The sequence below is a fragment of the Lissotriton vulgaris genome, unplaced genomic scaffold (assembly GCF_964263255.1).
Source record: "Lissotriton vulgaris unplaced genomic scaffold, aLisVul1.2 SCAFFOLD_1580, whole genome shotgun sequence".
In the NCBI taxonomy this organism is placed as follows: Eukaryota; Metazoa; Chordata; class Amphibia; order Caudata; family Salamandridae; genus Lissotriton; species Lissotriton vulgaris.
This window is the reverse complement of record NW_028244481.1, coordinates 505,260-527,261: the sequence shown is the minus strand read 5'-3', so window position 1 is coordinate 527,261 and position 22,002 is coordinate 505,260. Positions and strand designations below refer to the sequence as shown.

General features: G+C 44.9%; 1 protein-coding gene across 1 annotated transcript in view; it reads right to left on the bottom strand.

Annotated features, from left to right (window-relative positions):
- CPM (carboxypeptidase M) overlaps positions 1-22,002 on the bottom strand; it is a gene marked incomplete at its 3' end in the record, with an annotated part of 365,870 nt that overhangs the window by 31,409 nt on the left and 312,459 nt on the right. Inside the window, exon 6 of the mRNA XM_086948840.1 lies at positions 8,051-8,206. Within this exon, the coding sequence (XP_086804966.1) occupies positions 8,051-8,206 (156 nt within the window). The remainder of the gene's footprint in view (positions 1-8,050; positions 8,207-22,002) is intronic.

The following is a 22,002-nucleotide window of genomic DNA, read 5'->3' as shown; positions in this document are numbered from 1 at the left end:
GTGGGCACTACAGACACTCACACATAAATATATTTGTGTCTTTCAGTGAAAATAACTGTTTTAGAATGCCGGCTCTTAAATAGTGGACCAAAAAGAAATACACTGTGTAATGAGTCCAGGCGTGGAGAAGTGTGGCTCAGTGGTTAGAACGGCAGACCTTGATGCAGAGCTCTGGCCCGGGACCAGGGTTCGATTCCCGCCTCAGCGGCTCTCAGGCTCAAAATTTCCTCGGACCTGCTATTCTCGCCTCAGTGCCTATTCTAATCATGGGTCCCACACTGCAACTCTGGGCAATAGCTTGCTTAATCTCCACAACGGCCCCCAACAGCGCTGGGATGCCTGGTTTCACCATGGGGGTGCACAGGAGTGGACACTTCACTGGGGAAAAACAGGAAGGGTTCCTACAGCGGTATGAGTACAGCGCCTAGATGCCCTGGTGGTGAGTCGTGCGCTATATAAGTACCAATTTATAGGCAAACCCCAGTCGGTAAATAGGGGCACAAATGATAAACCAAATGCTCTCTTAAGTGGTAGTGTGGGTTAGCATTAAGGCGTATCAGAGGGTAGTTCTAAGCATTTGTTGACACACACTGAAGCAATAAATAAGACACACAAGAATAAATCTGAGACCACAGTCGCTTCGTCTGTACCCGGGCTGGGTCACTCGAGTGCAGAGTGGAAATGTCAGCTGGGCTTTGTGTGACTTGGGACCTTGCATTGGTTGGTCTCACTGATTGAGGATGCAAAATCAGGAAAACTGGGCCACTCTGGAGGTGGGTCTCTTCAGAGCTGATGTTCCTCGACAGCTCCTTTGTCTTGAAGTCATTGGGAGTCCTGATTGGACTATCACAGTCTCAGCTTGATGCATGGAGTCCAGGGCCCTGGATATTGGTCCTCTGATGCTGCAGTTGGTCCTGATGTCCTCTCGCTTGGTGCATGGACAGATCTGATCTTCAGGATCACAGGGTCCTCTTCCTGGGTGGCTGCTGTGTTGGGTTGGCTGGGGATCGACAACATGGTAAACCAGACTTTGGGTTTCGATGACTTCGGACTGCAGGGAAGTAGCTCCTCTACTCCAAGGGACATTGCTTGGCAATTTGCTAAGGGTTGGCAGTCTACTGGGGTTTTGGAAGCTGGTCGGCTGCAAGACAAGTCACAGGGTCCCGACTGTTGAGATTTAGTGCAGCAGGCAGGGTTTGGTGCCAAAAGTCCACAGTAGTCTTCAGTTCTCAGTTTTTCTTGGGGCTCTCGGTGTCCTTCTCTACTTGATCGGTCAAATCTCAGATCCCGGTGTCAGAGGTGCCACATAAATACATTAGGGACGTTATGGGGAGGGACAAGTAGTAGCCAATGGGTTATCTACCTTAAGGATGTCTACACCCTCTATATGCCTACTTCCTGTGGGAAGTTGGCATAACCCTAACCCAGAGGCCCTAATTCCACCAAAATTAAGATGGAACTAGGCTGAGACGGAGGCACGCCTCCTGACTAGCTAATTGTCCCACCTGTCTGTGTGCTAAATGGGCCCAGGTCAGGGGGTGGCATTTCCTCTGTCTCGGGAAGCCTTTGGATTACATATCAAATGTGGTAAAGGCCTTTGAAACCTCCTTCCTTGATTTGCTGATTACTTAGCCATCCTGCTTGCAGGAATTAACATCACCTCTGGCCAGAGCAATCATTGTTTCTGCCTTCAGCGAGCGCGGGCTCTCACTTGCAGGGGGTCAGAAACCTGCCTGTGGTGGCAGGCTGGTCTACACCAGTCATTCAGCACACTAGTAGTTGGTAGGTTTTCAGGGGGAACCTCTAAAGTTCCCTCTGGGTGTATGTATTAATACATCCACCACTGGAATCAGTGCAGGCTATTAGACTGAGATGTTTGATACCAAACATCTATGGTTTAGCCATCAAGTAGCTGGGGTACTCATTAACACCAGTGTCCAGCACATGTACTTAAAATGGCTTCTCTGTTCACTTGTAATATCAAGGAATCGACTCAGATATCACAGGGGCACATCTGCTTAGGCATATATGTCCACACATGGAGTATGGTGCACCCTGCTTAGGGCTGTAAGGCCTGCTGTAGGGGTGATTTACCTATACTGCATGCAGGAGGTGTACCATGTTGTGTCTTCATTTTTCTCTGCACCACGGCCCGCAGCCCACTAAGGCAGTTTACATGTTGGTGCTGAGGAGTCCCCTAGGGTGGCATAATACATGCTGCAGCCCTTAGGTACCGTCTTTAGCCTCCTTGCCCGGAGTACCAAGGGTAACACTACTAGGGACTCAACAGGGGGGGCTAAAAGTATTGCCACTTGCAGTAACAATTGTTCAGTTTAGGGAAAGAGATGTGGCACTAGGGACTTGGATAGCAGGAACCCAGTGCCACTTTCTATCAACATGCATTAGATACCAGGCAAAAAGTGGGGGTGACCATGTCAAAATGGGGCACTTTCCTACATCTGTGACCCAATAAGGTTGTTATCTGGAGCAGCTGTACCAAATAACACACATTTATATTGATATTACTACAAACAAAGGTCAACATCCAGTTTATTCCCACAATATAGCAAAGCGTGCAAAAAAGCACAGTTTATTCACTGCCTCACAGATTACTTGTAGCAATGAGTTTCCAAGGACTCTCAAGTCTCCTTATAGTCTCTTCAATGTAGTTTGACCTTACTGCACAAATCGAACCCCTTGTATTCTGGTCCTGTTTAAACACCTTTCGTTAAAACAGTATATACATTAAAAGATGCCACGACGTATATGCAGAGTAAAATACACTATTTACTACCATTTGGAGTGATGAAGGGGCATCATGACCCACGTGAGGTTTCACCTCTCCATACACATGACCCCTCTCCACTCATCGGAATATATACTGTACATATATATGTTTGTTTTGTCTGATATTACATAGGGGGATCAAAAGAGGTCGTCAATTTTGGCAGTGAAGGGAGGGTAGAACAGGTCACAGGAGACACTTCTCAATGTGCCTCCACTTGTGGCCATAATTCGGGCTGTTGGGATGTACGTGATATCATATGCTGATTGTGTCGATTCCCGAGAACTGTGCCACCACTGCAGATAATTTTTCTCAATGTATGTCGGCAGTTGCAGACTGAATGAGATGGAATTTTCAGAAATTAAATGGCGATAAAACTGAGGTGTTGTTCTTTGGCCCGCACTCTTATAGCTGGAATAGCAATTGGTGGCCAGACACCTTAGGTATATGTCCCGTCCCAGTTGAGAAGGCAAAAATTCTCAGTGTCATCCTAGATTCTGCACTTACATTTAATGACCAGGCCAAACACACTGTGACAGTCTGCTTCGGGCTCAGAAAGATGCTTAGAATTTTGTTTCTATTTATCCCCCGGCCTGCACAAAAGCAGGTTGCACTTGCCCTAGTCATGTCCGATTGGACTATTGTAACTCCCGCCTTCTGGACTCCAATATTAGCAATTAGCACTAATTGCAAGTAGCACAGAATGCACTTGCTAGAACAATTCTGGATATTTCCAGGCGCCAATCCGCTACTGTGGGGTTGGGGACCTTTACACCGGCTCCCCATCAGAAAGCACATTATGTTGAAAGCAATATGTACAGGTCACAAGGCCCTTTTTCTCCACAGTCCAGCGGGGATCAAAGATATCTTTCACCAGCATATTCCAGGTAGAAGCCCCCGATCTGCACATCGTAACCTGCTCACTGTGCCAAGGACCAGAAAGAAGAAACGGGGAGATAGAGATTTCTCGATTGATGCAAGTAGACTCTGGAACTCACTCCCTCGAAGTCTAAGGGCTATCCCAGAGCTGCTGCCTTTCAGAAAGGCCCTATACTCTATAGCCTTCATTTTCTTTGTCTCTGGTGGGCTTATAGATAGGGGTTTCCTCTGGACGGCCGGCTATAGCACATTGATGCCTTCAGGTAATTGTTTTGCTCTATATAATCAAAATCAATCACTCAAATCAGTGACACACTGATCAGGGACGTAACAAACGCCCCCGCAGCCCCCGCAGTGCGGGGGGGGGCCCCCACTCTCTTCAGCAAATGAAGGGGGCCTCAGAACTTCAGAGAGCTGTGAGAGGGGCTTGCGCTGAAGCAAGCCTCTCTCCCTCTAAAGCAGGTGCAGGCTGTCTGCAGCCCGCTCTGAGCCCCTCGCCCCCTCCCTCTGACTGAAGAGAAACAAAGTTGCAATGTTTCTCTTCAGTCAGAGCTAGCAAGGCCCGGAAGGAGGATGGGGTGGGTGGGGGCCCCCAGCAGGAGGCAGCACAGAGCAATACAGACACAGAACAAGTCATGAGGTCAGGTCTACAGGGCCGGTCCTAGGCATGGGCGGTATGGGCAGCTGCCCAGGGCCTCGCGCTCAGGGGGCCCCCTGCCGGCCCCGCAGAGTAGGGAAAAGCGCACTCACGCAGGCAGTAAGGCACTTAGAGGGGCCTCACATCTTCCCTTTCGCCCGGGGCCTCAGAAGGCCTCAGATGGCCTAGGACCGGCTCTGCAGGTCTACCTAGATTTGAGAGGGGAAATGGAGATGGTGTTCTTCCGACAGGTTTTGAAGGCACATACCACACTCATGACAAGAGTATGGATGCAAATATGCATGTTATTCATGAACTGGTTGCCATTTCCTAAGGAAGAATGGGCAGACGGGTAACACGCTGTCCCACACACTTGCAAGACTATGTTATGAATTAATGGTTTCAAGATCCTATCTTCTCAATGTTGTCAAATATTGCAGTACTATTTCACAACTTTGGTTGTCATGTAACACCGCACCTTTAGCTGCAGCTCTCCACTGTGAAGTATTTTAAACAATAGCTTGATTCCTATAGGAAATCTTTGGGTTAGATATTTTCGAGCTTTCTGGTGAGGGTGGTGTGGAAAGTTTGTATTCTTTAGTGAATTTGCCTCTATAACGTCAGTATATTGATTCTCTGAATTTAAACTGTGAGAAAGGTGGAGTATATCTTGAGTGGTATACCCTTTGGGAGTGGGGGCCCTCAGAGTCAGACTATCAGCATTCTCCAGGGTAAAGCTCATATGAGAAGGGATGAGGCAGCAAAAAGGTGCCCTCAGGTAAGCGCTCTTGTTAGAACGTGCCATGTGGGCGTCTGCAGGTGGGTTCGTAAGAGGGGGCCGAGAAGGGTGAAAGGCAGAGAGGAGAAGGGTGCAAGGCAGAGGGGAGAAGGGTGCAAGGTAGAGAGGAGAAGGGTGCAAGGCGGAGGGGAGAAGGGTGCAAGGGGGAGGGGAGAAGGGTGCAAGGGGGAGGGGAGAAGGGTGCAAGGTAGAGAAAAGAAGGGTGCAAGGCAGAGAGAAGATGGGTGCAAGGCGGAGAGGAGAAGGGTGCAAGGGGGAGGGGAGAAGGGTGCAAGGCGGAGAGGAGAAGGGGAGAAGGGTGCAAGGGGGAGGGGAGAAGGGTGCAAGGCAGAGGGGAGAAGGGTGCAAGGCAGAGAGGAGAAGGGTGCAAGGTAGAGGGGAGAAGGGTGCAAGGCAGAGGGGAGAACGGTGCAAGGCAGAGGGGAGATGGGTGCAAGGTAGAGAGAAGATGGGTGCAAGGTAAAGAGAAGATGGGTGCAAGGCAGAGGGGAGAAGGGTGTAAGGCAGAGAGGAGAAGGGTGCAAAGCGGAGGGGAGAAGAGTGCAAGGCGGAGGGGAGAAGGGGAGCAGGGTGCAAGGCAGAGGGGAGCAGGATGCAAGGCAGAGGGGAGCAGGGTGCAAGGCAGAGGGGAGAAGGGTACAAGGCAGAGGGGAGAAGGGCACAAGGTGGAGGGGAGAAGGGTGCAAGGCAGAGGAGAGAAGGGTGCAAGGTAGAGAGGAGAAGGGTGCAAGGCAGAGGAGAGAAGAGTGCAAGGGGGAGGGGAGAAGGGTGCAAGGCAGATTGGAGAAGGGTGCAAGGCAGATTGGAGAAGGGTGCAAGGCAGATGGGAGAAGGGTGCAAGGTAGAGAGGAGAAGGGTGCAAGACAGAGGGGAGAGTGCAAGGGGAGGGGAGAAGGGTACAAGGCAGAGGGGATAAGGGTGCATAGCAGAGGGGAGAATGGTTCAAGGCAGAGGGGAGAATGGTGCAAGGTATAAAAGGGTTCAAGGCGGAGGGGGAGAAGTGTACAAGGGGAAGGGGGAGAAGGGTGCAAGGTAGAGGGGAGAAGGGTGCAAGGCAGAGGGGAGAAGGGTGCAAGGGGGATGGTGATGAAGTTAAAAATGTGCCCCCCCTCAGAAATATTTCTGCGTACGCCCATGGCAACACACACTACTTTGTGAGAGAGAGTGGGAGAGAGAGTGGAGTGAGAGAGAGAGTCGAGAGAGAGTGGAGAGAGAGAGTGGAGAGAGATAGAGTGTAGAGAGAGTGGAGAGACAGTGGAGAGAGAGAGAGTAGAGAAAGAGGGTGTAGGGAGACAAAGGAGAGAGAGTGGAGAGAGTGGAGAGGGAGAAAGTGGAAAGAGAGAGAGTGGAGAGAGAGTAGAGAAAAAGACAGTGGAGAGAGAGTGGCGAGAGAGTAGAAAGAGAGTGGAGGGAGAGAGTGGAGAGAGTGTGGAGAAAGTAGAGAGAGACAGTGGAGAGAGAGAGTGGAGGGAGAGAGAGTGAATAGAGAGTGGAGAGAGAGTGGAGAGATAGAGTGGAGGGAGACAGTTGAGAGAGAGAATAGAGAGTGGAGGGAGACAGTGGAGAGAGAGTGGAGAGAGAGAGAGAGGGAGAGTGAGAGAGTGGAGAGAGAATAGAGAGAGAGAAAGTGGAGAGAGAGACAGTGGAGAGACAGTGGAAAGACAGTGGGGAGAGAGAGAGTAGAGATAGAGTTGACAGAGTTGAGAGAGAGTGGAGAGAGAGTAGAGACTGACTGACTCAGAGACTGAAGACTGACTGACTGAGAGACTGACTGGCTGAGAAACTGACAGAGAGAGAGAGAGAGACTGACTGACTGAGAGAGAGAGAGAGAGAGAGAGAGAGACTGACTGACAGACTGACAGAAAGAGAGAGAGACTGGCAGACTGACAGATTTACTGACTGACAGACTGACTGACTGAGAGAGACTGACTGAGAGACTGAATGACAGAGAGAGAGAGAGAGAGAGAGAGAGAGAGAGAGAGAGAGAGAGACTGACTGACTGAGAGAGAGACTGTGATGGAATTGGGGTCACGGTGTGTATGCAGCTATGCAATGCCTCTTAAGATTGCTATTGTCTACTAATACAAATTTATTATCAAAATTTGCTCTTTGTAGTTACATCTGCTTTTGAAATACTGCATTGTCTAATGTTTTAAAACGGAAATGAAAAGGAGTAGTGGATGCACTTTTGTCAAAACTGAACGATGAGTGGGCCCGATGTTGTATATCATGACAGGAGTCTGCATCCGGAAACCCACCTAGAATTGGGCAAACTTCCCTGGCGTACTGATGGCAGGGACCCTGTAATGAATGGACCACCACCTATGATAGCCTGCGGGCAGACTAAGCCCAACCTTTGACTCCACCATCCAGTGTTACTTATAACAGCTGCATTGGTGACAGTGGTGTAACAATAGCCCTGCATCCCCTGCAGTATGGCGGGTCGCTGGCCTGAGAGCTCTAGTCTGGCATGGAGGATGGGAGGGGGCCCCCTCCATGTAGTTTGCAGGGGGGCCCCCTCATGTTTCGTTACGCCACTGACACTGATGTTATGATAGCGCATTCAGACAATGACACTCGGAGCATGTGTTCAATCACAGACCTGCTCCTTTCTCCTGTGTACTTTATTCATACATTATTTTTCAGCGTGCAATTTAAAATCTTAAATAATGTAGGGCAAGATAATAATGAGAAGCAACAGCGCCACCCACTGTACGCTCTATAGACTGAAGGCAATGCACACGTTTTGCGAGTCAGATTTGCCCATTCAGACAGCACACTTCCCACAAGGGCCCAGAGCCGGCCCTTGGCGGGGTAAGAATTTAACCCCAGGTAAGGATGGTGGTAATCTGAGAACTTGCAGCATTTGTATGTGTTCAAAGCATTTGCATGTTAGTCATGCTTTGTGTAAAATATGCGAAGCAAAAATGGTATTAAATGTAATAATCACCTTGGACTGCATACCACGTCCATCCATTTGTTATGCCATCTGCAAAACCAGTTGACCCCGGACAGGAGATGCCAGTGTCCATGGTGGTATGGCTCGTGGAGTAGGTTAGAGCAAGATGTTTAAAGACATCGTCGTCCGGTGAGATACCACTTGTACCTGCATTGTGAAAACCAAAAAGTTACACCTATAAATTGTCACGTAGCATATTAGAACACACGCAGTTTGAAATAGTTACTCTACAGATAACATTTGTACGCTTCCTTATTGTCAGGTATCGACCGTAAATAAAATAATAGATCATAAATAAGAGTAAAACAGTTGCAATAAAACATAAAAATAGGTTTTAAAAGATACATTAACTTTAAAAGTTACACTATAGGTAATAAGAACCCTAAATTATACCTTCTGATGTGATGTATTAAGATTTAGAATTACCGGTTTTTAATAATGAACTTAGCAAAAATGACTGAAGGGGTGCTGTTCATCTGTCAGTTTGACTGATTACAGGGCATATTTACAAGCCCCTTGCGCCGCCGGTATGTCACTTTTTCCCATACTAAAAGTGACGCATCAGTACAAGGCCGGCGACTCCAGGGTGGTCTCTGTAAGGTTTGAGTTCGGGTATCACACGTCACTCGAATCCCCAGCCAAGCTCAGAGTTGCATACCGGGAGAAACACTTTTCACTGAGGAGGAAACTAGGAGAGCCTTCACGGAGAAGTTGAAAATGAGTCCAGAGTGAATATGACTCCGCTACTCTGAGAGATTGTCTCAGGCTTGGTGTGTCCTCGAGCCCGAGATAAGGGTCGCGGGTTCTCTCCAGAGGGTCACGAGGAGGGCAGCCTTGTGTCGTAAAAGATGATTTTATTGTCTCTGTACCTATCAGAAAAGAATCTTCTCTCCTCATCTCTATTGCTGAGTTAGGTAACGGTTATCAATGGTGTGAGACAGAATGTATTTAACAGAAAGCTAATGGCTGAAGGCTGAAGGCGCCTGATCCTATGAAGCCAACGCCTGAAGGAAACTGAACCAAAGCCCGCGCTTTATGTGTATTATATACTTTATGAAAAATATGGTGTCTGGCAAATGCTTAATTTGTAAAGAAGTAAGTGCCAGGGCCCTTCTCAGGTGGCAGCGGTTGCTTGCACAGCCCATTGCCCCTGTCAGTTCTGCCTCTGACGTGCTATGACAACCATTGACCATTGCAGATCGTGACAATTCAGACTACCCCAAGCTATGAGAATGTTGTGGGCTGCAGGTATTATTCATTTTTAATGTATATGGAATTACTAAACACTGTTGTTGGGCTCATCTCAAAATTTGACAGACAGCTCCACTATGTATTGGACTTGTCATTAGTGCTGGTGCTGAGAATGAACTGGCTCAAATTAAGCGCTGGGTCTTGGTTTATGCAGGACATAAAGATAACCAAACAGTCATTAAAACTGCAGTGCATTACCTACAGCAGTTTGTGGTTAAATTTTCATGTGAGTGAAGAGACCACGCGGGACTGAGCCCTGTGCTTCCAGGTTCAACAGAATGGTTCTGTTTTACAGAAGTACCTTTCCTAACGCCTGGTGTTCAGCGTGTTTCAACCAGGGCTCAAGTCGGGGTACCATGCGGGTGGACGGCGACCCCCACTTATTTTACCGGGAGCTCGATGACTGGAGAAAATGGAGCCACACATTCACTTTTTGGCCTCTCTGGGGCGAGATCGGAGCTCATTCAGCACGCTGCTCACGCGCTGGCTTCTCTGATGAAATTGCATCTAAGGGGTGAGTGAGGGGAGGCAATGAGTCTCATGGTGCAAGCCACCTTTCGTGACGTCAGCCTCCCCCCAATTCTCTTTTTAGGACTTGTGCTCTGGTTTCAACCATTACTAACTTTAACAAATAAAGGAGTGCACCCCAGCGATAATTAAATGCACAATAGCATTACCATGACAAAAGAATATTAACATGTATTAGAAATTTGACATTATGTTGAGGTAACTGTGATAATGCTAACACTGGCTAATGTAGGCCTCTATTTCAAAATGGTTGGGGCTGCCTGCATCTACCTTTTCAGCATGTAATTATCTTTCGTTTCTGTCTCACCCTGCACACTCACTATTAACGCACAAGCAACTTTGTAAATACTGCTTCGAGATGAATGATGCTTTCCTAGTACAGAATGATGTTTGTTTTAGAGTTCTGTAGCACACTGTTCCACTGGGAGTGAATGTTCCCAACGCCTCACTCATTGGGACAACAGTCATTTCTCATGAGAACCTGTCCTTCCATATTAAATAGCGACATTTGTATTAAAAATTAAGGCACCGACAATGGGAACTGCATTATGTGAATCTGTGGTAAATGTATTTATGTTTGGTATTCATTGTATTTTGCATTATAAAAGAAGCCCATTCATGAGGGTTGTGGGCTCACTCTCTATTTATCTTTAGTCGGTCTGACCTCTGATTTGTGATTTATTTTAATTGAGCTGTCCAATATTTTGTTCTGTTATATTAATATTTGCATTTTATTAGCTTTATGCTATAATTTGATTCACAAGACCAATTGACTGATTATAACAAGTTAACTGCCTTATGTAATTATTTAAACCTTTATTATATCTTTATAGCCCGCCGTAGTGGGCTATACCCACCATTAAAGGCTTGCTCCAGCGTTAAAGGCCCCGAGCCGAAGGTGAGGGCCTTTCAAAAGGGTGAGGAACTTTAACGCCGTATAGCCCAGCTACAGAGAGCTATAACGCTATTAGAACATTCTGCCACTAGAGGGCATAGTGTTCTACCAAATTAAACAAAGGCCTCTCGGAAACCGAGGGGATTTAAATCCCCTTGGTCTCCGAAAGGCCTTTGTTCACAGCAGCAGCTGTGAATGGAAAAAAAAACCATTAGAATGTTGCTCCGGGCTAGGCGTCTCTGGTGTGTCGTTGATTGTCAGGTATTCTCGGATTGCTGTGTCTATCTCTGCCTTCGCTTCTGTGTGTTGGAGGAGGCCGTCATCAAAACGCCACCTGCGTGTTGGCTTTTCATTGTGTCTGCCTGATAGTGACAGGCTTATGTGTGCGTGATCTGATATGGTCCTGGGTCCGATCTCTGTGTGGTCTATTAGGTGTGTGTGTGTTCCTGACATCAGTATGTAGTCTATCCGACTGTAGGAGTTGTGGGGGTTGGAGTAGAATGTGTATTCCCTGGCATCCGGGTTGCTTAGGCGCCACGGATCCTTCAGGCCTAGTTTCGAGCACAGGTTCTTGAGGATGTTAGGGCTAGCGGTTGTGTGGCGTCTGCAGGGGTGCTTGTCTATAGCTGGATCCAGGACTTGGTTAAAATCCCCTGCAACAATCAATAGATCTTCCATTGGTAAGTTGTGTAGCTGGGCACCTATCCCCTCCCAAAACTGTTTGTCTTCACTGTTCGGGCCGTAAATGTTTGCGACGTGGTAGGTCTCTCCTGCTCGCTTGAGGCTGGTCACTAGTGTTCTGCCCTGGGTGTCAGCTTGGTAGCTAGTGATAGACAGGTTCGAATTCTTGCTTATTAGTGTTATTACCCCATTCTTCTTGTTTTGTGCCGGCGATCCCACCACCTCCCCTATCCAGTTGGCTCTTAATCGCAAAATGTCTGCCTCTTCTAGCCTGGTCTCTTGTAACACATAAATGTCGCTCTTAAGTTTCCTTAGGTGGTCAAGCACCTTCCTTCTTTTAACAGGGCTATTTAGCCCTTTGACATTTAGGGAGACTATTTTGATGTCTGACCCTATGCTGCTCTGCCCGTTATGTGTCATTAATGCTGGTGTGCGTTCGCTGTGCTGGTGGGCTTCTCTTAGGATCATTTGTCCCCCTAGCCATGTGCCTGTTTATGTGTTCCTGTTTCTTTGTGCTCCTACTTGGTGCTGGTGTGAAAGAGAAATAAAAGATGCAAGAGATGCAGAGAAAGAAAAGATAGTCAGTAAACATAACAAACTTCAAGCGATTCCACGAGGCGTGTCTAGCTAGACAGGGACTGCACTGGCTAGACCCAAGACAGGACTACACCCCGGCATGGCTAACATTAGAACAAGGGTTGCTAAACGGCATGAAACCCATCACCCTCCTCACGGCCACCAAACACCCGGCAATAAAAGATAACCCGATACTCAGGAACACAAAACGAGCTCTGCTCAAGATTGACAAACTGCTAAATACGAGCATCAAAAGGGGGCCTTTCGAATCAATCTGGCACAACCCATCCCTAAAATACAGGGGTAAGGTCTTAGACATGCATGACTGGTACAGCCAAGGCATATCCACAGCCAATGACTTTAAGAAAAAGGGCGCCGACGTAACATTTGACACCCTGAAAGGAGAGTACAACCTAGAGAGCGTAGAACTATACAACTTCCTGAAGATAAAGGTCGCAATAAGGAAGGCTAACCTCAACACCCAGACACCCTCGATAATACAGCTGGCTAACAGTCTGAACACACTGGGACACCAGGTAGCACACCTTTACAAGATCCTAAGCCCCAAACACACCAGACTCAATGACAAGGTCATGAACTTCTGGGGGGAGGCAGCAGGTCAAGCACTCAGTGAGGAAGCCAGAGCAGAGCTATGGAGGTCCACCAGTCGGAAAAAAATAACGGCCACGCTGAACCAGACAAAATTCTGGCTGATACATAAGGCATACTGGACACCAGCTCGCTTAGCCACTGTAGGCATTAGAGACAGCGACGCGTGCTGGAACTGTGATGAAGAAAGGGGAGACTTAGAACACCTTTTACTAAAATGCCCAAAAATCAAGGACTTCTGGGGGAAGATCAGAACACTTATCCACGAGATCACAGGCACAGACATACAAACAGACCTCACAGGCCTAGCACTAGGGTTTACATCCCAGGCGATCACAAAAACGGAGGACAGGGACCTCATAGATCTCATGCTGACAGCCGCAGTCAAAGTCGTCCTAACTAACTGGAAGGACACATCAAAGGCGTCTCCACAGGCGTGGCTCAACTGGGTCACGTTCCTGAGGGGGGCGGACAACATAACAGCAAAATACACACCGAAGACGCACAAACAGTCGACCATGTGGGGATCATTAGATCACTACCTGTCATCATCACACAAGCCGCCATGAACATCTGGGGCCACAGGCCGAAATAGGCTAGTGCCAACAGAGCACCGAGCACATCTCCTACTCAACCTATAACCTATAACCTAGACCTCTCTCTACTGTCCCCCGGGGTGGCGCGGGGAGCAAGCCGCCTGACAACAAACGCCAAGGTATACCAATGGGCGCAATATGGACTACCAGACTATGAGACTTTTGGACTATGAGACCACGAACTGGCGAACGATCTCAAGAGTATGTAATGCCCCCCCCCCCCCCCCCCCTCTCTCTTCTTTTCTCTCTTTTCTTCTTTCCACTCATGTATAAGCCTCTTCCATGTATGTAAAATTATATTTTTCTATATACAATAAAGAATTTCAGAAATAAAAAAAAAGAATGTTGCTCCGGGCTTCTACCGGCCCGTAGAAGCCCGGAGCACTCCACTGTCGGCAATGGAGTGCTCAACATTCTAATGCTCTAATAAACTGTCCATGGTTTTATTTTAAAATTTGTCTTGTTTTCATTGTAAAGGCTAATGTGCTTTATTATTTACATTGTAATTGGCATTGAAATTTGTTGATCAAGCCCATTTGAGTTGCAACAAAATCCTTGGGGTATTAAAACTACATTCGTTCCGTCAGGTACACTTTAAATATGACCTATTTGAAGAAAGCTCTATCAGATCTTTTAGCAGAAGATGGTTACAATCTAGACTTGGATGGTTAGAAACCGAATATGCATGGTTTAAAATTGGATCTAGATGCAACAGCTAATTATATCCAGAAACAAAATTTCCCTAACTCAGACTGTACTCCAAAATTCAAGGGTCCTTTTTGGATTGATGGCAGTGGGTCAGTGTTCCCAAAGCTGATCCATAAATTAAGGAGAAGTGAGTATAAATAGTTGATTTGTCATTGTAGACAATGTCATTGAGAAGAAGTGAGTATAAATAGAGTGAACTATCATTATCATTGTAGAGAGTGTCAGTGAGAGTGCATTATTGTGTGTTAGATGTAGTGCATTGTGGGATTTGTAGTTTGGGTCTTCATTGTCATGAAAAATATAAGCAGGTTGTGCTTATATGCAGCTTTAATCTGAGGGATAGTAGGAGCTTTGGTTATTGTGGTTTTGACGCTTTCCTTCACTTTTCAGTTGTGCCCACTAATTGCAACCAAGAAGGCTATGTGTTTGCACTTAAATCTCAGGTGTTCCTTTGTCCTTATTGAATGTGCTTATTTTGATTAATGTGCTAATTGTTTTAAGTTTATGATTTAGGTTATCGAATTTTGTTGTAAATTCAACATCCATGCAATAAAAAATAATTGTTGAAACCTGTCTGCTAAAGCTGAGTTGTGTATTGTGAGGCACCACATTCATACCATGAGATGAATTTACTAAAGGTCGAGTTGTGTAGTTGTAAATGCATATTAATCAGCGACGGCTCGTGGAGGGAGTTACGGTGGGGCAGGAGGGTGGGGAGGGGGAGGGGCAGGGTGGAGGTTGCTAAAAACCGGCATATGGATAATTGCAGGTAAGTAAACAATTTAATTAATAAAACGAATTTCGTAGCTCGCACTGCATTGAATTTTGCGATGCAAGGCGCACTACGAAATTCGTTTTATTAATTAAATTGTTTACTTACCTGCAATTATCCATATGCCGGTTTTTAGCAACCTCCACCCTGCCCCTCCCCCTCCCCACCCTCCTGCCCCACCGTAACTCCCTCCACGAGCCGTCGCTGGTAAATACACTATTCAAGGGTAGGTTACTGCTGACCATGCACCTGTTTCTCCTGTTGTGATGCCTTATAGAAGAGATTTGATTTCCCCTTTTTTATTTTAAGGTCAAGCATGCAGGATGTTTTAATCCATTAGACATCTCAAGTAGGCTGAACTCAAATATTACATTGCAGTGAGTCGCACTGCGATGTGTAGGTTGTTGTATGGTGCCATGCAGATACAAACTGTTATTGGTTAAACTATGGAATGAATGCACTGCAATGAAAATGGGAATTTCATGTAGAACACCTTTCATTGCCATTTGTGAGGGAGAGAAATTGCCACGTGAAGGTACACCTGCTCATGACAGGGCATTTACCAAGGGTTTACCCACTTGTCTGCTGATTAAAGATTAGAACAGGATCATTTCTGATAACAATGGCATTCAGTTTCCTCTGAATGGTACCTTTAAAGTGAGAAACCTTTAGAATTTGAAACAAGTGTTGTATAAAACAAAAACCCAACGCAGACCTGCCCACTTTTAAACACTGAATGCATGGGAGCATGTTCCACATGACAAAGAACACAACTCTGATTAGAAACACTTTTAGTAATTGGTTGGATGCCAGATGGAATTGGAGACAGAAGGCATGATGTGGAAGTGAATTTGACGGTGTAGGTGTTTATCCTGCAAGTGTAAAAGGAAGAGAAGTGGGAGGCACTCAGAAAGGAGAGTCAGATTAAAGATCAAGACAAAGAAAGAGGACAGTCTGATGATAATCATAATGATGATGAGGAATATGATTTTTTAAATGATCTATTCAGTGACTCTGTATCATATTGTACCCCCTCCTGCAGGATCACAAACATAGTGTATCCACTGTGTCGAGTGCACCGGGAGGGGTAAGACTTTCTGTCATAATAGATACACTGAAGCACCCAGCACAACTACTGTCACTGTTGCTACAGCCACTGAACCACAACCTCACTCTGGAGAAAAGTGATCAAAGACATTGAAATATATTGATTTTAAAGTTTGAAGACATTTTGAGGGAAACAATTGACATCAGGAAATTGAATTTATAGGATGAGGTTGAATTGCGATACTAAACTAAAAAGATGCTAGGCATGCACACGAGGCGCATAAGAATTCCGAAAGCTTGTCTGAAAAGTATAACATTGATTTAAATAGAAATCAAAATTGCTAAATAATTTTTAGATTGGTAATGAGTGATGGAGAAATAAAGGAGATGAGATTGCCATGTTTAAGAGTGCCCATTGAAGATTTAGTGAATTGCACAAGAACATTGGTAAAAGTGAAGACATTTAAGACCAATGAGCAACAAAAGAGGGGGTCAAGGTGAAATAGAAAACGGCTTGGGGTGGAGCTGAAGGAGGTGAGAGTGTAAGCGAGTGAGTTTGAAACTGGAATCATTTCTGGACTCCATGTATGAGAAAGGTGCATGGAGGAATGTATGTGCCTTGGGGACCATCTGATCTTATTTCATTTGCAACAAAATTCCCAGAGCTTTGTGGAACTGGTACACAAAAGAAGAAAGACATGTGTCTGTTTTGAACGTACTCTGGGAGTACCTAATCACCCTATTTGAGATTGTGGTTCCCAAAGACCTGTGGATGGAATGTAATAGGGTTGTGAATTAGCCAACAGAAGAACTGGCAAGGGATGTGCCAACGAATAGTCAATCACCGGAAGTGATAAACAAATACAGAGCAGTAATTGAGCATTTGAAATTGAAGGTTCCGAAGAGAGAAGTGAATTGGTCTGAAATTATGAGGGTAATGCAAGAGCCAAAAGTGTCAGTGCATGCCTAGTATGAGAGGCAAACGCAGATCTATAGAGCAGTTGAAGACCCAGCTGTGAAAGCGGAGTCATCTCCATGTTTGAGCTTGGTCTGCATCCTGAGCTTAGTTCTCAGATACAGCAAAGTGTGATGTGTTGGCAGACCAAATCCTTGGACAAAATGCTTATATGTGCAAAATACTCTAGTGATACTTATAATGCTAAGAAGAGTAAGAGTAAGGAAAAGTACACAAACAAAGCTGGTTTATGGAAGTGGGAAGAGAGGTTCTTTTGAATCAGATTCAGGCCTTCATAAGCTTCTCGGTTCAGGCGTAAATATGGGCATGCAAGGAGTTGGTATTCAAGATAGTGTTGTGCAGACTGGGAATGTTGCTCATCAAGGAGGTAGAGCTTTGTTGATAATGCTAATATGAATGAGGGCATTAGCACTCTGAAAAGGGGCACACCGTGGCATTATTGAACCAAGATTGTACATTGGAAACAAGAGTGTAGACTGAATCTAACTCAGGTAAATTCTTAGCTTTAGAACATAAATGCGATGTCCCAGAGTAGGTTAATGAAGTCAGCAACCCCAATAAGACTGTCTCCGGTACAAACTGTGTGGAATCAGAGACCATATAATAAAAAAATGCCACAAGCTGCAATGATGCAGCAAATATGCAAAACAAAGTATCTAATTATCAACAAAATTCTAGCTTTCATCAGAACCCATTGATAATCAATGACAGTTTCCCCCAGTTTTCCCTTTCTTCTAAACATGGCCCTAATCAAGCCCAAAGTGGTTGCTTACTCAGAATGATGCGAGAAATCTGGTACCCTGGAATGACAAATGGTTGAGTACCTTCGTAGAGCTCAGCAACTAACTCTGTACCCACCAGCACATGAAATGCCAGACTATGAGAAGGATTTTTTCTTCTTCAGTCACAAACATGGAGGGTACATATTGTCTGTTTGACACAGATTTATGGTTGCCTGTAACTGGTTGCACCAGTCTGTGTGGGGATCCAACAGAGTGAAGAAATTAGTGATGGGTTACACTCTTATTGAAATGGTTCCTCATTCAGTTGAGATTTTGATGACTTGTACTCTAGTTCTTTAATACAAAATGGAATGTACATTCTAGATCTTCTTAAAGCACTAGAGTTACCTGGAGAGATCTTTGAGCGTTGCACACAAGAGTGGTGGTGACATGGCCACATTGGTAAATAGCTATGCCGATAAGATGGCAAAATACTGCACTCTTGAGTCCTGCTCATTCAATTTAGATGAAGCAAGTTAAACTGACAATGACCATGTAACCAATGTGTTGTTGATACCAGTCAAGACATTCAATGAGTTAAGGGAACCTCAATATCACGCACCTGAAGATGAGAAAGAGAAGTGGATATGAGCAGTATATGGAAGCAATACTTGAGTTTCAAATGATGGCAGGGCTGTGTTACCAGATTCTTGGTTACATGCATTGGTCTGACAATTCCATGCTCCTACACATGTTGAGAGGGATACCTTCAAAAGAATTTGTTTCACACCCATTTTTGGTCTGTGGTTGGGAGTTTGAGACCAAGATGCATTACTTTCCAGATTGTTAAATACCAATAAGAAAACAATTGTGACCATGAATCACATAGGAAAGTCTAATGGACCATTCAATCAAATGCAGTTCGATTTTGGGAAATGCCTCTGTATAACAGGCTTATGTATATTTTAGTAGTAGTGCATCTTTTATCCTGGTTAATTGAGTTATGCTCAGCAAAAGATATAATAGACTCATTGTAACAAAACTAATAGTGAGGGAGTTGATCCCTAGATTTGGAATACCAATTTCTTTAGAATCTGGCTGTGGGACCCATTTCAAGAATGATGTAATAAAGCTACTCTCTGTAGCCCTAAACAGTCACCAACAGCTTCACTGTAGCTAGAGACCAGAAGCATCAGGAGTTGTTGAGCAAATTAACAGCGCAATGAAATCCAGTATTGCAAAAGCGTGCGCCTCCACCTCTGTCAGATGCCTTATACATTCCCACTTGTCTTGATGAGCCTCAGAAATACCCCAAATAGACCTTTTTCACAATATTTGGGAATGCCCAGCTGTCCGGTCATACTAGGACGCTATTACTAAACAAATGGAGAGGGCTGGGGGTAAGACATTGATGGCCTTCCCAAACCTTTGTCTACTAAATGTGTGGGATGCCACGGACCTCACCCAGACCGAGAAAACATGGGTCTCATTGGAACGGGCCATTGCAAAACGGAACATCGCACAAAAATGGGGTATGGGAGCGATGCCTAGTATTCGAGATTTGGCAGTTGACATGGATCGACCCATGATAGCTGAAAAGGATGCCTTTAAACACAGGAGATGCCCCAAAAAGTCGGATCGCAAATGGGGGATGTGAAACAAATGCAGAGGGGATATATGTTTGTCTCCAACAGTTGAACTGCGACGTGGTGAAGCGGGATTCGATGATACATGTGCTACCGAAGGGTCACCTCCGAACTGAGGGTCATAATGTTATTAATGTAATGTTGATCAGCTCACACGGATTGTATACCTAATGCATACCATGGCTTAAAAGCATTGCTGTATTGTTGGTTATGTTAATCAATAAAATTGTTTTTTTTTAAAAAAGGAAATGCCCCAAATAAAAGGGCATGACTCTCTTACTATGAAGTGAGGATGGTGAGGGCCATGATAATCACTTCTGTTCCTACAGCCACACTCCTAAATATGACAGATGATATTGTTCTTAAGTATTACAATGGGCTGGCTGATATGATGCAGTTTAGCTCTCGTTAGGTCAACTTGGCAACACCAATAGTGGGGCACAACCTCAACCCTGGAGGCTGGGTTAGGGCAAAAAAGCATGGTCATAAGATCTGATTGAGGCCTTGCTAGAAAGGCCTGTGCCAATTGATCCATGTAGCCCACAGTACAGTGAAATGTGCTGGATTGCCACAATGGATTCTGTTGGAGCAAATTTTATTCGATAACAAAATGCTTACATTAATAATGTGCAAAGCTTATGTTTAAGTTACACTTATGCTAATTACAACATTTGTAGTAGGTAATAATGCTTAAAAGTTGTAGGCCTGCAAATGCATGTAGGTGCTGATTTAAATTAACCTAACTGTCGATGCCATGCCAACTAAAAAATAATGCGTTAATAGTGAAAGGCCTGATTTTTACATTGAATAGTTGTTTGTGCACAATGTTTTTTTGCTTTTTGCTTTGTTACAGACATATTTAGCAAGAAGCCTTCTGTTAGTTATTGAATAGACACATGTTTTGTATTAGACAACTGATAGTGAGCTCTCACCAGGAGGAGAGGAGGCGACCGAAAGGATGATTCATGAGAAGAACTGCCTGGACCACAAAATATCAACCATGTAACCTTTAAAGGTCTAATGTGTGAAAGTCAATTGTGTCTGTAAGGGACATTTGGGAGTTTGTGTAGTCCCAGGAGTTTACTGAAAGTTTATTGGAGGATGAAGAAGACGGAAGAAAATAATGTTGCAACATAGAAGTTGTGTGTTTATATCAGTGAATGTTCCCAGAGGAGAGTAGGATTCCTTTCCCAACACTCCGGCTGGAGACTCGTCTCTGAGCTTCTTAGACTTTTCTACATAAGAGGTTATTAAATCTATTTTCCTTACGTCTGTTAATTTATATTTTCCGGTCCAAGATGCAAAGTATTTATGCTTGCACATTGATTCTCTCATCAGAGATCTTCATTGAGTTTCTGAACTGACACCTTTTCTGTTTCTCTCATTAGCCCAATTTAATTTAGAATAGGACATTTTCCTTTATGGAACATTCTTGCTGTATTTTTACTATTAACTGTGATTCTAACTCACATTTTGTTTTATTTTACAATCAAATATTGATTGATGGATTATATTCATTTTTAATTCTGAAATCTAATGATTAATACCTAATGAATAAAAAGATGAAAGACTAAAAGAATTGAAAATAAAACACTTTAAGTCCCACTAATCCTCTTTAATGACTACATTAAAAGTCTTTAATGATTTACCATTGCTCCTTACTTCCCCTTGTTCATGAACAAAGGTTCATATGACCAGAGGAGGGGGTTATTTAATGATTACACCGAAAGATTGAGGTCTAGAAAACCCTGCTTTCTTAAATCACACATCACACATGAAGAGGGTGAGACAAGCTGATGAAGAACTGGTGAAAACAGCCACTGATTCCCCAAGTCAGAACCCAGTGTGATGTGTGGGTCTGGAGGAGAAGAAGCATAAGTGGAGTCTTTGCAAGATGAGTGTTAGCAGGTTGAGTCTTATCAAGCCTTGGAGCTACAGCAAAAAAGGTGAGGATTGTTAAGAGTCTCAAATCCATGAATAGAAACAGAGACTAAAATGAAACTTCCAAAACTCCATAACCATTAGTGAATCTTGGTCAACCGTGAGGGATGAAGATGATCAAACTAAAAACCATCTTCAAGCTCTTGCAAAAGAAGTGCAGGTATCCGCAGTGGTCGAAAACGGATCTGAGGGGGTCACGTGTTCAGGGAACATGGCGGCTGGCTGAGACAGTCGGTAGAGCTCCTGCTCGAGGCGAGAAGTCCGGTGCTAATGCGCTAATGTCTGGAGGAGATTGGCTCCAGTGCTCCAGTGCTGCTGTTGCTGCAAGCGGTGATGTTGTTGGTGTGCTGTGCATGACATAAAGCCTTCAGGTTTAAAGCGTTTTTTTGTGCAAGTGGTTCCAGGGGCGGTGGGTGACATTTGAAAGTGGTGGGGCGCAAAGTGATTTGCATATTGCACCGTAGCGAGCGAGCGTAGCGAGCGAGCCCAAACCCCAAAAGGGGGGTTTGGGGGGATAACCCCCCCCAAGAAAATTTTGAAAAAAAGGAAGAAAAATCGTGCATTTTCAAGCAAATTTGAGAAAGCAGAAAGGTTAATAAAGCAATTGTGAAAGTGCAGGTATTACATTAATAGATGGCATAACATAGGTAGCTTCTTATTCGGTATAACCACAGAGCTTCATACAGTCCGTCCTATTATGCTCAGGTGCTGAATTCAGACTATAAGACTTTCATGGAAATCTCAGCTCTAAGAGTAGAAGAAGTTGCACAGCAGTTGGGAAACAGCCTTCACAAAGCATTGGGAACCACGCCTTACCTTTACCACGTTTACAGTAAATAATGGAAATAATAAAGTATTAACATATTTGTGTTTGTTAGTCACTTGAAATGAGAAATGTTGCCCTGTCCAATGTATCAATACCAAAAACATGCACTTACCACTACCCTCATTTTCAGGCTACCAGACCTCTGTGTGATTTTGATAGCATTTAGAAG